The 16,286-nt window shown below is 42.6% G+C and overlaps 1 protein-coding gene and 1 non-coding gene across 6 annotated transcripts; both read right to left on the bottom strand.

The window, feature by feature from the left end:
- Positions 1-8,766: 8,766 nt before the first annotated feature.
- LOC126069779 (U5 spliceosomal RNA) lies at positions 8,767-8,883 on the bottom strand. The gene has a single exon (XR_007516050.1). It is a non-coding gene; the product is annotated as a U5 spliceosomal RNA (small nuclear RNA).
- A 1,132-nt stretch (positions 8,884-10,015) lies between these two features.
- On the bottom strand, positions 10,016-15,043 carry LOC126069728 (uncharacterized). 5 transcript variants are annotated; one of them, XR_007516021.1, is made up of 4 exons: positions 14,693-15,043; positions 14,523-14,599; positions 13,209-13,345; positions 10,016-10,579 (listed from the first exon to the last, which is right to left on the bottom strand). XR_007516021.1 is itself a non-coding variant. In XM_049873396.1 (2 exons), exon 2 carries the CDS (start codon positions 12,470-12,472, stop codon positions 11,816-11,818), a length of 657 nt encoding a protein of 218 aa, XP_049729353.1. In that variant the 5' UTR covers positions 12,473-13,345; positions 14,693-15,043; the 3' UTR covers positions 10,016-11,815. The 5 variants fall into 5 exon arrangements, 1 of the variants encoding a protein (XP_049729353.1); XR_007516022.1 differs by having other exon boundaries at positions 10,016-13,345; positions 14,693-14,807; positions 14,895-15,043; XR_007516020.1 differs by having other exon boundaries at positions 10,016-13,345.
- Between the last annotated feature and the right edge of the window lie 1,243 nt (positions 15,044-16,286).

Genomic DNA, 16,286 nt, shown 5'->3' with positions numbered 1-16,286 from the left:
TTGTCTGTTCGTCTTATGATTGAATCTTATGTGTGGCCGGGGCTGTCTGGGAGGTTGAGGCTGGCTGGCTGGCTGGGAGGTTGAGACTGCAAGATTATCTCCATCGCCTCTGTCTGTGTCTTATGTGTAATTTATGTATGATGCATAGAAATTAATTGGTGGGAAAAATAATTCAGGCTGAATTAGAACATACTTATAGAGACTCCTGAGAATTTATTGATTGGGCTGAAAAAAGAAATGCAGAAGGTGAATGGATTTCCAGTCTAGACTGGGATTTGAATCACAATACAGAGAACACTCCCGGCAGAGTGTTAAGATTTTAAAAAGGTTCTCTCCCAGAGCTGAGAAAACTCTTAGCTAGAGCAGGAGAGACAAATAAATTCCTGCTGGACTAAAAGAAGAAGCTGGTGGTATCAACTACCTATAAAAATAAAAAGCTAGGTTCTTGGGAACAGTTAATTGGACAGAATGAGAAATCAAGAGAACGTACCAGGGGATTCACCCCTAGGGTGCATTCTTAAACATCGGCAATTCTTTTCTTACAATCAATTAAAGAAAGAAAAGTTGAAGACCAAAAATGCCAGGCAGTCTTCCTAACTGCTGCCTTGTAGGCTTAAAGGCCATCCCCCAAGAAAACAAAGAAAAGGAGGGAGACCAATGCCACAGGAGCCAAGAAGGCCCCACACCCCTTTAAAAAGAGACCAGTGCAGCTGGTGTAAAGAAAAAAAGACATTAAAAGTGAGAGTGTACAAAATACCAAGCAACAACAACAACCAAAAAGGATAATTTTGTCTTAAAGTAAAAATAACAGTTTCAGAACAGTAAAAGGGAAAGTTATCTTTTGCCTTTCAAAAATGTCTAGGTCAACTTAAACATATGTAAATGAATTAGAATGGCCTGATCTTGTCTTCCACCATCAGTTAAAAGGTAGGTAGGGTGGGGCAAGATCAGGCCTTCTCAGCCCCCAGTCCCTATTCTCCAGGGTCCTATAGCTCCAGAGAAGCTTTTTTTAAAAAAAAATAATTTTTATTGTGCTTTAAGTGAAAGTTTACAAACCAAGTCAGTCTCTCACATATAAACTTATATACGCCTTACTACATACTCCCACTTACTCTCCCCCTAATGAGTCAGCCCGCTCCCTCCTCCCAGTCTCTCCTTTCGTGACTGTGACCGTTTTGTCAGTTTCTAACCCCCTCTCTGCTACGGCTACTAAGCAAAGGGTCGGCAGTTCAAATCTGCCAGGCGCTCCTTGGAAACTCTATGGGGCAGTTCTACTCGGTCCTATAGGGTCGCTATGAGTCGGAATCAACTTGATGGCACTGGGTTGGGGTTAACCCCCTCTACCCTCCCATCTCCCCTCTCCCATCTCCCTTCTAGACGGGAGATGCCAACATAGTCTCAAGTGTCCACCTGATACAAGTAGCTCACTCCTCATCAGCATCTCTCTCCTACCCATTGTCCAGTCCAATCCATGTCTGATGCGTTGTCTTCAGGAATGGTTCCTGTCCTGGGCCAACAGAAGGTTTGGGGACCATGGCCACCGGGATTCTTCTAGTCTCAGTCAAACCATTAAGTCTGGTCTTTTTATGAGAATTTGGGGTCTGCATCCCACTGTTCTCCTGCTCCCTCAGGGGTTCTCCAGAGAACCTTTTGAAGACTCTTTTCAACTAGGTGGAGACCCTTTTAAGACAAAAGATAAAGAAAATTGCTGTTTTATTATAGTTATCAGAAATTGGGTGGATCCCAATCATAAAAAAGAACTATAAACAAGTTCTCTCTATTGTTAGAGAACTTTAAGAAGCCAAAAAGAAAAATATATATGTGTATATTTGGGTCTGCTAATGAGTGAGTTCATTTTTGCCATTTAAAGGGAGGTACTATAAGAGATATATAACAAAGAATGTTTAAGAGGTTTATTGAAAAAAAGAAATTTACTTGATAATTGTCAAAAGTTTTATCTGTCTGACTAAAGTTTAATGGTTTAATCTGTGCGATTTTTAAGAGCTTTAATGTCAAATAGCGTATAAAACAAAGAATTAGGTTTCTTGCTGTTAAAATAACAAAATTTTCTTTGATTACTGAGTTAAAGAGTTAATCTCTTCTCTGTGTAATCTGCTTCAAAGACTAAGGTTCAGTCTGTCATTACAATAAGATTCCTGAGTCAGAAACCAAGCCACATGGCTTTAGGGAAAAAAAAAAACTAAGGTTTTTACTTTAACATTTTTAGTTAAATAACTAAAGTATTGTTTCTTGGTAACTTATGATAAACTCCCGACAAGTTAAATCATGAGAAGTGCCTGATTCTTTCTCTTTGGGTTAAAATGTATATGTTAGTATTTCCTCTTGTGTTTTTGCCTAATGTTAGACAGCAAACACATAATATTATGTCATTAATTTTATTATTATTTCTTTATTGCTAACTTGGTTGCAATTTTTTTTTTTAAATCTAGCATCATTAAAGCCAATGGTTTGATTAGAGAATTCACATACTATGAATTTCCCTATGAAGTTATTTTTATTACTATTCAGGTATTTAGAGACTTGATAATCCTGGTATATTCTTAATATATCCTGTCTATATGGTGTTCTGGGGGGAAAAAACATCACAAAGTTCAGTAAAGCAAAAAGAAAGTTTTATTCGGCATATATTCAAAAAGACAAAAGTTGAGAAGTGGACAAGCATGCTGCCACACTCATGGCTTCCTCAGTTCAGAGAAAATGGACAAACATGCTGCCAGAGCCATGTCTGCCGGAGTCCAGAGAATGTTATAGAATAAACAAGAAGGGGAAAATGGACGAGGTTACAGAGTCATCAGTATGCATTAACATTACAAATGGGCAAAACCACTGAAAGCTTCACCTTTTCACAGATTGGCTAGAAACCGTGATCCTACATTTTGAATTGTCTTTCTTAACAATCGTTGGTACAGGTTTCAGTAAGAGTATAGTCAGGAGGGTCTTCATTGGTCCAGCAAATTTCTATTCACTAAATGTTAATTGAAAAAGATAAGAGTGGAAAGTCTTCTGTGTTCTGGCTTCTGTGAAAGGTTCCCTAAAAGATATTTTCCAAGATTATTCTATCTATTGTCTTTATCTCAGAGCCCAGTTGATGTGTCCTTGTGAGTCCTTGTGAGCTCTTGTGAGCCCAGCTCCAGCTGGGTCACATTCTCTCTGCTCAAGGACAAGGAATAATGATTCCAATATTATTTCCTAAATCAATGGTATTAAGTCTCAAGATTATTATATATTACATCTGAAGCTCTTTAAAAATACGGTTAATGGTTATATTTACAAATACTTTTATCTAAAGTTTTTTTAACTGATTTTATTTGGCCTTTATGTTATGCTTGTAATTAATTTCTATCAGGTCTTTCACTATGAAGAGTTATGTTTATAAATTAATCATGGCCATACTAAGTATTGTCATCTGCAGATAAGTTTTTACTTTGCTGATTTTCTGAAAACATTTGACCAGAATATCTCAACAAAAAAAAGATGGACTATACTGGACTTATGAAAAGGACTGTGACTAGGCTCAGTCAAGATTTCCAGAACTCCTATGCAGAAGTTGATGGGTTCACAGACTGCAGTCAATCCAGAATCACTTGGAACAGAAATTAACTACATAAAAAAAAAAATAAGACTGAGTAATCGAAAACATACTATGGGTTTTATGTGAGAATTTTGCTGATGTTTTAAAGTCTTTCTTTCTAGAAATAAGAAATGCTTTAAGATCCTACTATCTAGATACAAAAAACCATTTTCTTCCTGCTGCCTGATTAGGGTCGGTGCCCTGGAACAGTGGAGACAATGAAATGTACTCCAAGTCAGAAAGAGTGAAAAGGTTTGTTTAACAGATGTGTACATCATCTGGGACCCCGCAGGGGCACAGGTTGTCTCTGTGGAGTGATTTTGCATTAGAGCTTGTGTGGGGTTTTATAGGGGTTAGAAGTATCTTTGTAGCCTACAGATGGTGGGAAGAGTTTTTCACTGCAGAACAGTAACAGGACTTTTTTTTGGGGGGGGGGCTAAGGGCATGCATATCAGACACCTGGGCTCTAATCTCCATGTGGAGGGTTGTAAGTCATGGGTAGACAGACTTACAACAAAAAAAAGTTATTTGCATCAGTTTAAAACAAAGAACAAAGTCATTAACAGAGGTATGTGAAAGAGGGGGCAGACAGAAAAAAGAGAACTTACAGGTTTATCAAGGCTTTAGTTATGTCCACCTCTCAGTCGCCCATTTTGAAAAAGAGAAAACATGCTGGGGAGTATTAGGGTCATACTCCTTTCTCCTAAATTATCTAACTAAACTAAAAAAAAAATCTAACTAGTGGGTTTAAATATTATAACTCTTGAATTAGAAGTTCCTGTTGATAAATTTAACAAAGTTGTAAATATCATAACCAGAGAAGTGTCTGAAATTTGACCTATGATTTTACAAATTAAAATAGCATTAGATTTCCTATTAGTTCTTTCGGAACAGTTTTGTGCCTTAATAGATAATTGTTGCTATATTTATATTAATATACAAGCTGAGGTTTTGCAAAATATAGCTGCTTCTGAGGCACATGAAAATCAGTTACTGATGCTGCTTATGCATAAACGAACACCTCATGAAATTTGTTTCCTTGATTCAAAGCCCTTAGAGTCATGGTTTCACCGGTTATGTCAGACAACTGGCCGAATAGTATTGTTAGTATTTCTATTCTGCCTCCTGATTTGCTGTATGGTGCCTGGGATCTTAAAAACCAGATAGTGCCAAATTACCGTTTATCAAGCATTTTTTGATCAAAGATTCTATAACGAGGTCATGATCCAAAGAAGGGAACCATGAGAGAGTTGTATGTAATTCTCCTGGAATCCAGATTCCTGGCTTTCATGGAGGTTGGGGCGACCTACATAGGCCATCGCTTTTGGGTGTGTGTCCTTTTGAACCTTGAGCTTTGAGAAAAAAACTGATTCCTGAAGCCACTTTGAGTCGAACAGTAGTCCAGATAAACTAGCAAGACCATTTTGCTCTGGACTTTGTGCTTTTTTTTGAAGAATTCAGTCTGTTTTGAGAAACTGACTGGGAATTATGTTTAGTGTAAATCAGTAATCAGTTTAATCAGTCCTCAGGACAATGTTGTATGAAATACTTGTCTAATGTTTGTAATCAAACTCTCACCCTCTTGCTATACAAAGAATTATGTATCTTAAAGAAACCAAGCTCTCAGAGGAAATTGACCTCATGACTCAGACTCCATTCTCTCGAGTTTCACTTCTGCTTCTAAAAAAGTGACCCTGACTGTTAATAGGTAAACCAAGGAGGGACAGCTTGCACTTGGGAAGAACACTTAGTATGTTTAAAGCAAATTAACTGGAAACCTCCAACAGGTGAAGTCCATCCTGTATTATCTTGCTAATCATGTATTCTTTAATAGAAACTTGTTTGTCACATGTAAATTTTTCTACACCGTCTGTTTTCTCTAGACAAACTTTGTGTGCTTTATAGATATGTTTTTTGTGTGTGATAGATTAAACTAAACCAATTTAGATGATCCTTTTCAAACTGACAGTGAATTTACGTGAGTAATCTCTTGTTTAGAGTCCTGACAGATGCGTGGGACAATGCACTTTGAGAACCTTAACATTGCCTTTAGATATTCATAGTAATGATGCTAGTAAATATAAGAAAGGGAATGTTAAATTGTTACCCATTGAAAAACAAGAGTCAGAAGAAAGTCTATTGTTCCAACACTCAGGGTGTGGTTGGTAGATTTAATTCCTATTTATGATATAGTTGAATTAGAGAAATCTTTAAGAAATTTATCAGTCACTATGGGACAAGTAACAGACAAAGTTGCTACTGGGATGAAAACACAACCGCGATCTCTGACCTCATTAACCCGAGGTGACATGAGATAACGAAATAGACTTGAGATTTTTTTATCCCCTAAAAAGGGTGTAATCTGTGCTGTAACAAATACCTCTTGTTGCATTTAGACACATAACACAGAAGTAGAACTCACAGAATTGGCCAGCAAGCTACTTGGTTACACACTGTAACACCCTTACAAACACCAGATTTATAGGGTTGGTTACCATCAAGAATAAGTACATGAACTGGATCACTACTGCAAGAGATAGTCCTGATAGTATTAGGCATAATAAAATTTATCCTTTATTGTCTTACATACTTAAAAGGCAAACAAAAAGCCTCAGGCTAAAATGTTGATGTACATTGAGTCTGCAATTGATGAAAACTTTTTTCTTACTTAAGATCCTGGTGAAGAACCAGATGGTATCTGGTGGAAAACCAGCACCATGAGTTTAAAGATCCTGCAATGGCCGCCACCCAGGAACTCGATTAAGTCCAGGTATTGATCATCAATGTGTTGTCTCCAATCTCTCATCAAAAGGAGAGAATGATTTAAGAAAGAATATTGGAACATTGAGAATGTGACCCAGCTCCAGCTCACAAGGACTCACAAGGACACATCAACTGAGCCCTGAGATAAAGACAATAGATGGGACAATCTTAGAAATTATCTTTTAAGACAGAAAAATATCTTTTAGGGAACCTCTCACATAAGCCAGAACACAAAAGACTTTCCTTTTTTTTTTTTCTAACATTTAGTGAATAGAAAATTGGTTGGACCAATGAAGACCCTCCTGACTGTCAGTTACTGAAACCTGTACCAATGGTCATTAAGAAAGATAATTTAAAATATAAGATCATGGTTTATAGCCAATTTGTGAAAACGTGAAGCTTTCAATGGTTTTGCCCATTTTATACCCTGTAATATTCCTAAGACTTGAAAAGACATAACTCTAGCAGCAAGCTTGTCTGCTTCCCACTTTTGCCTTTTTAAATATATGAACCAGTTGAAAGACTTAAGTGGCTATTCAAGAGACGAAACAAAGACCGGTAAATAACTATCATAAAAATAAGTGCTATAGAGGTATTAAGAATTGTTTTTGCTCTAGCCCTTTTACTAATTTCTATTTTAACCTTTGCTTGTGTTGTTAAAAAACGAAACCTGTTGCCGTAGAGTTGATTCCGACTCATAGTGACCCTATAGGACAGAGTAGAACTGCCCCATGGAGTTTTCAAGGAGCGCCTGGTGGATTCAAACTGCCACCCTTTTAGTTAGCAGCTGTAGCTCCTAACCACTACCCCAGCAGGGTGTAATTTAAGTCTGAAAATACTAAGAGTCTGTGAGCATGTGATACAACTGGAAGGTCAATATACTGGTGTACAGTATATACACATACAGTCGCTCAGGAAAAAAGCAAAAAATTGGCATTACTTAAATGAAAAGTTGAATATACACTTTTCTTTCACCAGCAATTCCTGTCCTAGGGAGTATAAAATGGCATAACCACTTATGAAAAACAAAATTAGCATTGCTTGGTAAAGTGAAAGATAAATAGTCTATCCTATGACATGTGCACTGGTTGATGTGCAAAAACGTTCATAACAGCATTGTCCTAGTGGCCTCAAGGAGCCCTGGTGGTGCAGTGATTAAGAGCTCGGCTGCTAACGAAAAGGGCGAGAGTTTGAATCCATCAGCCGTTCTTTGGAGACCCTATGGGGCAGTTCTACTCTGTCCTATGGGGTTGCTATGAGTTGGAATAGACTCAATGGCAGTGGGTTTGGTTTGGTTTGTTTTTGTTTTTCTGAGTGTCCTCAAACTGCACCCAACCCAACTGTCCATCAACAGTAGAATGGAACTAGAACTACAACGTGACACCCTAGTGAACAGCAAAGAACACGAAGAAACAACAATTACACGTAGTAATCTCACAATATTGTGGGGGGAAAAAAACCCAAAAGAATAGAATAACTGCTTACACAGACTTCAAATACAGGTGAAACAAAACCACATAAAAAAATTAAACACAGCGGAGCAAGTGCGGGGGTCTGGGGAACACGGTTTGCGGGGACTTCTAAGTCAATTGGCAAAATAATTCTATTATGAAATCATTCTGCATCCCACTTTGAAATGTGGCGTCTGGGGTCTTAAATGCTAACAAACGGCCATCTAAGATGCAGCAATTGGTCTCAACCCACCTGGAACAAAGGAAAATGAAGAACACCAAGGCCACACGACAACTAAGAGCCCAAGAGACAGAAAGGGCCACATGAACCAGAGACCTACATCATCCTGAGACCAGAAGAACTAGTTGGTGCCCGGCCACAATCGATGACTGCCCTGACAGGGAGCACAGCAGAGGACCCCTGAGGGAGCAGGAGATCAGTGGGATACAGACCCCAAATTCTCATAAAAAGACCAAACTTAATGGTCTGACTGAGACTGGAGGAATCCCGGCGGCCATGCTCCCCAGACCTTCAGTTGACACAGGACAGGAACCATCCCCGAAGACAACTCATCAGACATGAAAGGGACTGGTCAGCGGGTGGGAGAGAGACGCTGATGAAGAGTGAGCTAATTATATCAGGTGGACACTTGAGATTGTGTTGGCAACTCTTGTCTGGAGGGGGGATGGGAGGATAGAGAGAGAGGGAAGCTGGCAAAATTGTCAAGAAAGAAAAGACTGAAAGGGCTGACTCAAGAGGGGGAGAGCAAGTGGGAGTAGGGAGTGAGATGTATGTAAACTTATATGTGACAGACTGATTGGATTTGTAAACGTTCACTTGAAGCTTAATAAAAGTTATTTAAAAAAAAATTAAACAAAAAAAATGAATGCCAAAAAACTTACATACTACATAAACAAGAAAAAACAAAGAGAAGGTCTAATATTATATATACCAATACAAGCCCTGAATAAACAGGACCCCCAAAAAATTGGTTTAAGACTCAAATCTGTTCCCCTCCACGGAAATCTTTAGTAAAAGGCGAAAGATTTATGCGATATGAAGGAAAACCAGAATATGCCACCACGCTTGGACTGACAGCTGCCAGGTAACTGCTACTCCTAGTACACTGAGGGTGGAAATGAATCCCAATTTAAATACCTGCTGCAGCTCTTTCAGTCAACTGCGTAAAGAAAAATCTCATTCTTTGAGATAAAAGCATGGTTTTAAAAGAAACCATAAAGCTTTTAACTTGAATATCTATTGTTCCCAGCACACTGATTATGCAAATGAGAACATGAGTCATCGCCCTTGAACTTCACTCTGTAACTCCTGGCAAAGCTACAGCCTTCTTGGCAGGGGAAAAACCCAGTCTTCGTTCTACCTGGGAAACTGATTGGATCTGTTGGGTTCATCAAGGCTCGGAGTGTGATTTCTTTAGGCTAAAGGATTTTGTTGACCTCTTACAAAAATCATGTCGGGGTTCTGTATTTGACATGAAAGAAGGTTCACAATAAACCCAAAAAACCAAACGCAGTGCCGTCGAGTTGATTCTGACTCATAGTAACCCTATAGGATAGAGTAGAACTGCCCCACAGAGTTTCCAAGGAGCACCTGGCGGATTCAAACTGCCGACCCTTTGGTTAGCAGCCGTAGCACTTAACCACTACACCACCAGTGATTCTGATGCACTGAGACGGGATTGCTCCGTAAGGCAGGAGTAGAGCCAGAATTGTTGTTGTGTGCACTGAGTCGATTCCAACACATAGTGACCCTATAGGACAGAGTAGAACTGCCCCAAAGGGTTTCCAAGGAGCTGCTGGCGGATTCCAACTGCCGACCTTTTGGTTACCAGCCTGAGCTCTTAACCACTTCGCCGCCAGGGCTCCAGGGTTCACAATATGTCAGATGAAAAACAAAAGGCAAGTTACAAAAATGTATTGAATGTAATTACACCGTGTCTTGTGAAAATGCATGTGTTGTGTTTGTTGGACATGTATGCACATCAAAAAAAAAAAAAAAAAGACTGGAAGGCTTACACCAAAATGTTACTGGTAATTGTCTGGTGGTTGAAATTATGACCTTTTTCACTATTTTTGTCTATGTTTTCAGAAATTCCTGCACATGCATAGATGTAACCACACAAGGGTTCTTGTCCTGTCCTATTAGGCGATCGAAATAAGATGGATGCCACACCACCAGCTCCAAGGGAAACAAAGTGGAAATTTATTGTTTGGGCGAACAAAGAGCAACGTGGGGCCTAGCGGCCCAAAGACCACATGCTCCCTGTCTGAGGGGGTTGGGGAGCTTTTTAGTTCCAATGGTGTCTGGCGGTTGGGTTTGGTGCCCAGAACTCTCCACCCTTAGCCCTCCCATGTCCACATTTGGAGGTCTGGATGTTGAATCATGTCGGTGAAGTTCTGGTCCGAGGACAGATTGAGGACACAGCTCTCCAGGTCCTGGCACGCACAAAATTCTGGCTTGCGCATGAGTGGGATTCTGGCACCAAATTCAAACTGTGGTTACGGTCGCAGTGTGGTCAGGCCAAACCACAGTTAGAAGCTTCGGCGGAGCAGGGGGAAGTCTCGGTGGAGGCTTCAATCCCCCTCTGACAGGTTCCTTTTAATCTTAAAAGGGGTTAGGGTGAAAGGCCTCATCTTCTATAGCTTCTTCCTGCTGGCTAGGGGCGCTGGCACAGAACTGGGCTCTAGCTGCAACCTGGTCAGGGGAGATGGGGTGATATCCCCATCACAGCATCACCTTCAGGTAGACCTTCTGGAAGACACAAAATTTACTAAAACGTTAAACAAACAAGGCCCAAATACAAGCAGCAGGATGACCATCGCCAAGGATCTTACAAGTGGAAGACACCATGTTAAATTCGGAATTGTTGCCTTTACTATAACCCAGATATCCTGTGAAGTTGGGCCCTGGTTGAACTGGTGGGGGTGGGGGGGTGAAGCAGACCCAGTGATCTTTTAAGTGGAGAGCGTTTAAGGTGTTTATGAGATAATTATCCTGCCATTCTGGGGGTCCTGCTTTCCCTCCAGAGAGACATAGGAGATAAACAAGCAGGATATAAGGCCACATATAGGTAGTAAGCTTGAACAGAGTCATGAATAACAACCTGCACAATTGCCAGGGGATGACAATCAACTGGCACAATTGTCTACCACTTTCAATCCTCTGGAGCCTGAGTTTCTCAATTATTACTGTCCTGCCAATTCTTACTGTTCCGCAGGGTTTGTTGGTCGGTATGGTGAGTACGAGCTGGCCCTATGCGAGAGTGATGGATCCATGCTCCCTTTCTGGCCTCCAACGTATTCTCAGGACTCAGAGTAATGGAAGCCTTCCCACAAGTTACAGAGGAGCAGACGCCCATACATAAGCTCAAAAGGTTTACCTTAAGTTTAGTTCAAGGTGCAACCCTAGTCCTGAACAGAGCCGAGGGAAGGGCCTTAACCCATGTTAATCAGGTCTTCTTGCAAGATTTGGCCTGGTGGGCTTCAATAGTCTAGTTTACCGTTTTCCTGCAATCTTCTTCTGGGACATATCCTTGGTGCTTAGTCCCCTCAGACGCTGCTGAGAAGATCTTGTTACGTCTTTTTTTTTTTTTTGCAAATAGTGGTCTTTAATACTGAGAGAGACCATTCAGAGTGACAGGTGGTACAGAGCCAACTGCTCACAAGACTCTAAAATCTGATCCAGTAGCAGAATAAATCAATATATTTACTTTTAGGTTTTTCCAGGAAACCCAGGACAGTCCAGTCTGGAGCCATCCCTCCCTTTTTTTCCCGTACCTTCTTACTTCCTTCTCACCTTTCTTTCACTTCTTTATTCTTTCTTCCTTTCTCCCTGTTTTTCCTTCTCTAGCTATTCTACTTCTTTTCTTCTATGCCTTTTCTTTTTTTCACTTTCTGTTTTCTCTTCATTCTTCCTGCTTTCTACCCTTTTACCCATCCAAGTCTCATTAGCTCTTTCTCCCCTGTCTGGCCCCTATTTCTGCAATTATCATGAATGGCCCATATACAGGTCTTCTGTAACTTGCGGCAAGCTAGAATCAGCCACTACTACTGGGGTCATGGTTCTCGCCACCCGGTTGGCCTCTAAGTTGGCCCTTTGGTGGCCCTGGGCCACTCCTGTATCTTCCTGTTGATGTCCTTTGCAGTGTTCCACAGCCAGAGCGGCGGGGAGTGACACCGCCTCAATGAGTTGTAAAATCTGTTGGCCATGTCTGATTTCTTTCCTGGCCCAATTCAGAAGCTCCCCCTGCTTCCATAAAGCCCCGTGTACGTGTAAAACTGACAGCACGTACTCAGAACCTGTATAAATGGTCACTCGCTTGGACTTGGCCAGCCACAAGGCCTGGAGTATCGCAATCAGTTCGACTTTTTGGGCCAAGGCTCCGTCTGGGAGAGCGTTTGCCTCAAGGACCTCGGTGCGGCTGACAACCGCATAGCCCACTCTCTGCTGGCCACCCTCAACGAAGCTACTCTCGCCTGTGAAGATTTCTAAACCAGCGTTCCCTAGAGATCGATCTTGTGAGCCTGGGTGGCTGGCATGGATCAGGCCCACTGCCTGGACACAGTCCTGGTGGATGGAGTCTCCCAGAGGTGAAGTGAGGAGAGGGGTGGCCGAATGTGGAGCGACAACAGATTGGGCCAACATGCTGGGATTATCATCAACCAGAGAGGCCTGGTGTTGAATTGCTTGGTATTCACTCTTTCTCTTGGGACGGTCTCTTTTCCAGTGGCCCTCCTGCTTAAAGTATACACACTGTTTATTTTCCAGCAGGGCTCGGGGTCTGGCCCTGCTAGGGCCCGCAGATCTTCTCCTGTCAGGGGGCCCATTCTGTACTGCTGTTGGCGGTAAGGTAACCTGGCGTTTTCTGCCTTTGTCTTACCTGTTATTATAGGCCTTGAATGCCATCCCAACTAGGTGTCTGATACTCATAGTTACTCCCCCACTCTACCTTACAGAGTTTTTCCCCAATGTCTGGGGCACATTGTCTTATAAGAATACTATTGACCATTTGAGCATTTGCTGGGTCCTCTGGATCCTGATCAGTATATTGTCTAAAACCAAAAAAAAAAAAAAACCAAACTCACTGCCGTCGAGTCAATTCCGACTCATAGTGACCCTACTAGACAGCGTAGAACTGCTCCATAGAGTTTCCAAGGAGCGCCTGGTGGATTCGAACTGCCGACCTCTTGGTTAACAGCCGTAGCACTTAACCACTACGCCACCAGGGCTTCTATATCGTCTAAAGGCTCTATAAATCCTTTGAAGAAAAGCCGAAGGATTCTCATCTTTATGCTGTTTAATTTTACATACCTCATTCCAATTTAAGAGCCTAGGCACTCTACATTTAAGGCCCACTAGTCCCGATACGGGGCGAGCCTACCCGTACTCTGCCGGTGTGACTGTGTTCCCAGTGAGGGTCTTGGAGGGGGAAGATGTCATCAACTGCATCTCCGGTTGGCTGAGCGTCATGTCACCTCTGGGTTTCTTCTCAGGCCTTGTCTACGACCATCTGCCTCTCTTCCAGGGAGAGAAAGGTGCTTAAGAGAGATTGACAGTCTGCCCATGTGGGATCAAAAGAGTTTAAGATGGCAGAAAACAGCTCATACATTTTCTTTGGCTTCTCTTGACACCCTGAAGTATTTTTCTTCCAGTTAATCAGGTCCACTGTACTAAAGGGAACCTGAACCTGAACCAGGCCCCCATCTGCCACTGGAGCTGTTTGGCAGAGGGGATACTGGCTGGAAGCTGGCCCTCCCTCTTGGCTCTGCAGCACCCTGGGCCACATTAGTCCCTTGATGGAGTGTTGTCTCCCCCCGCCACACAACCCCCGTATAGGGCAACAGCAAGGGAAGATCCCCAGGACACTTGGACGGCCCTTCCTGTTTGATTCTTTGTTCCTTCCCTCCTGGCACAGGTCCAGAAGGGGAGCTGCATGCATCGCTGGGGTCGAAAGGGTTGCAGTGGACTTTTTCTTTTTCCCTAGGATCACAGCCGAATTTATCCCACTTCTTTAAAGTACACCCTAAGGGTGAACACTCCGGAATACTTCTAGTGTTATCCATGTTCTTACTCCTATACACTTGCACGAAGACAAACAAACAAAGAACACTGGTTCCAGTTGTACTCAAACAAAAAGACGTCCCCCCAAACCTAGAAGAGCGTCCACCAGAAAGACAGACAAAGAACACCAATACAAAAAGGACATCCCCTGAACCCAAACCATAAACAGAACCAAAACCTGAGCTTAACCAAAATCAACGACGAAAAACTAAGTTGCCCATTTTCTGCTATCAGAGAGCAGAGGTAGAGAGAGAGAAAGGGAAAGAGAAAGGAGAGTGTTCCCAAAGAAAGATCGTGGCTGATGGCAGGGTGACCTCTGGAGTGACGAGGACAATCTTAGCAGGGCTTCCATCCCTCCTTACAGCTCAGGCCTTGACATGTTTTAGTCCTGCCTCAACCTCTCCAATCATCACCAATGGCGGGGCAACCTGATACCCTTGGTTTCAGATGCGGCAAGGGACCCCAGCTAGGCTGATGGGTCACAGGGGCCACGACCCCCACTTCTCTCATTTTACAATCCTTGGGGTCCGGTCTTAGGACTGTGCTGTTGCCACCCTCTCCTTTGCCCACCTCCCCTGGGGGACTGTAGCCCCCCTCAGATGACCAGTGGAACAACCTGGTCCTGCCCACTTACCTTAATTCAGAGATCTTTCCCATCCAGTTTCCAGTTTCTGTTTTTGAGCTGACGTGGGGACTCAGCGAACCTTCGACCTGGGGCAGGGATCACGGTGGCCACTCGAAACTTCTTACCGACCAAATAGGTCAGGGCACACCTTAAGGGGTTGCGGGGGTGTGGATACTCACTGCTCAGGTTCCAGAGTCTGCAAGTCCTGGCAGAGTTGCCAAAATCTGTAGCCGCAGGAGGGTTCTTGTCCTGTCCTATTAGCTGACTGAAATAAGACAGAAGCCACACCACCAGCTGCAAGGGAAACAGAAAGTGGAAATTTATTGTTTGCACAGACAAGGAGCAACAGGGGGCTCAGGAGCCCAAAGACCACGTGCTCACTGTCTGAGGGGGTTGGGGAGTTTATCCCCAGTGGCATCTGGGGGTTGGGTTTGGTGCCCAGAACTCTCTGCTCTTAGCCTTCCCATGTCCTCATTTGGAGGTCCGGGTGTAGAACCAAGTCGGTGATGCTCCGGTCCAAGGACAGATTGAGGACACAGTGCTCCACGTCCTGCACATGCGCCAAAATCCTGGTTCGGGCATGCGCAGGATTCTCGCACCAAACTGACACCAGGGTTAGGGCCGCAGCTGGTTTGACCAAACCGCAGTTAGAAGCGTGGCTTGGTGGGCTGTGTGTGTGGGGCTGCGGCGGGGGGGCGGGGACACGGACAGCCGTGGCGGAGCGGGGGGAAGTCTCGGCGGACGCCCCATATAGACCGAAGTTCATTAGTGGTTACCAGGGGTTAAGAGGAGGAGGGGATGGGAGTTATTGCTGAAGAGGGCCTGAGTTTCTGTTGGGGGGATGAAAAGCTTTGTTAAAAATAATAAACACTCACCAAAATTTATTCTGAGCACTTATTCTATATGCATATAGGCAGCCCGTTTTGATTCTAGAAAAAGCAAATGGCTCTAAGAAGCAAGGTACAATGGGGCATATAAAGAGAAGAGGAGGGAGAAATACAGACGATCAACCATTGGCTAATCTTAACAGGATTGGTGGAACCCTGCCCTCCCGTTTTACGGAGATCAAGGGATAGCAGTTCACCGGACGGTCTCAGAACCCCCACCCAGCCATGCCTTTTGAAATTCAAATTTAGTAAGCCTGGCTTCCAACGGGAAAGAAAGGATTTGCAATTTCCCTTGAAAGAAGGGGGGATTCATTTTGGTCAGTGATTTCTTTGAAGTAAATATTTGGTTTCCCGAGTAAGAAAATCACAATTTCAAAGCAAGATATCTGCTACCAGTTTCTCTCTTTGGAAACTTCTGGAAATGGATAGAGATAACGGTAGCACAATGTAGTGATTGTAATTAATGCCACTAACTTCTACACTCAAAAACAGGTAAAAATGGCAAACTTCTTGTTATATTTTCACCACAAATTAATTTTTAAAAACAAACCAAAAAAAAGCAATTATTAACTCAGACAAAACATAAAGTTGAACAAAAAAGTAATGTATTCACAGGACACTATGACTAGGATATGAATAATATTCTCATGAAGATAATAATGTAAAATAAAAAATGAACGCATTGCTGGCGAGTCCATTCCAACTCATAACGACCCTGTAGGACAGAGTAGAACTGTCCCACAGGGCTTCAAAGGCTGTAATCTTTAAGGAAGCAGACTGCCACATCTTTTTCCCTTGGAGAAGCTGGTGGGTTCAAACCACTGACCATTTGCTTAGCAGCAAGCACTTAACCACTGCACCACAGGGCTACTTGCTAATGTAAAAA

Source organism: Elephas maximus, chromosome X (genome assembly GCF_024166365.1).
Source record: "Elephas maximus indicus isolate mEleMax1 chromosome X, mEleMax1 primary haplotype, whole genome shotgun sequence".
Taxonomy (NCBI): Eukaryota; Metazoa; Chordata; class Mammalia; order Proboscidea; family Elephantidae; genus Elephas; species Elephas maximus.
The sequence above is the reverse complement of the archived record's forward strand: the minus strand, read 5'-3'. Positions and strand labels throughout refer to the sequence as shown.

Excerpts from the sequence above, each read along its gene's own strand:
- LOC126069728 (XM_049873396.1), bottom strand. The coding sequence starts at position 12,472 with ATGTTGGCCCAATCTGTTGTCGCTCCACATTCGGCCACCCCTCTCCTC.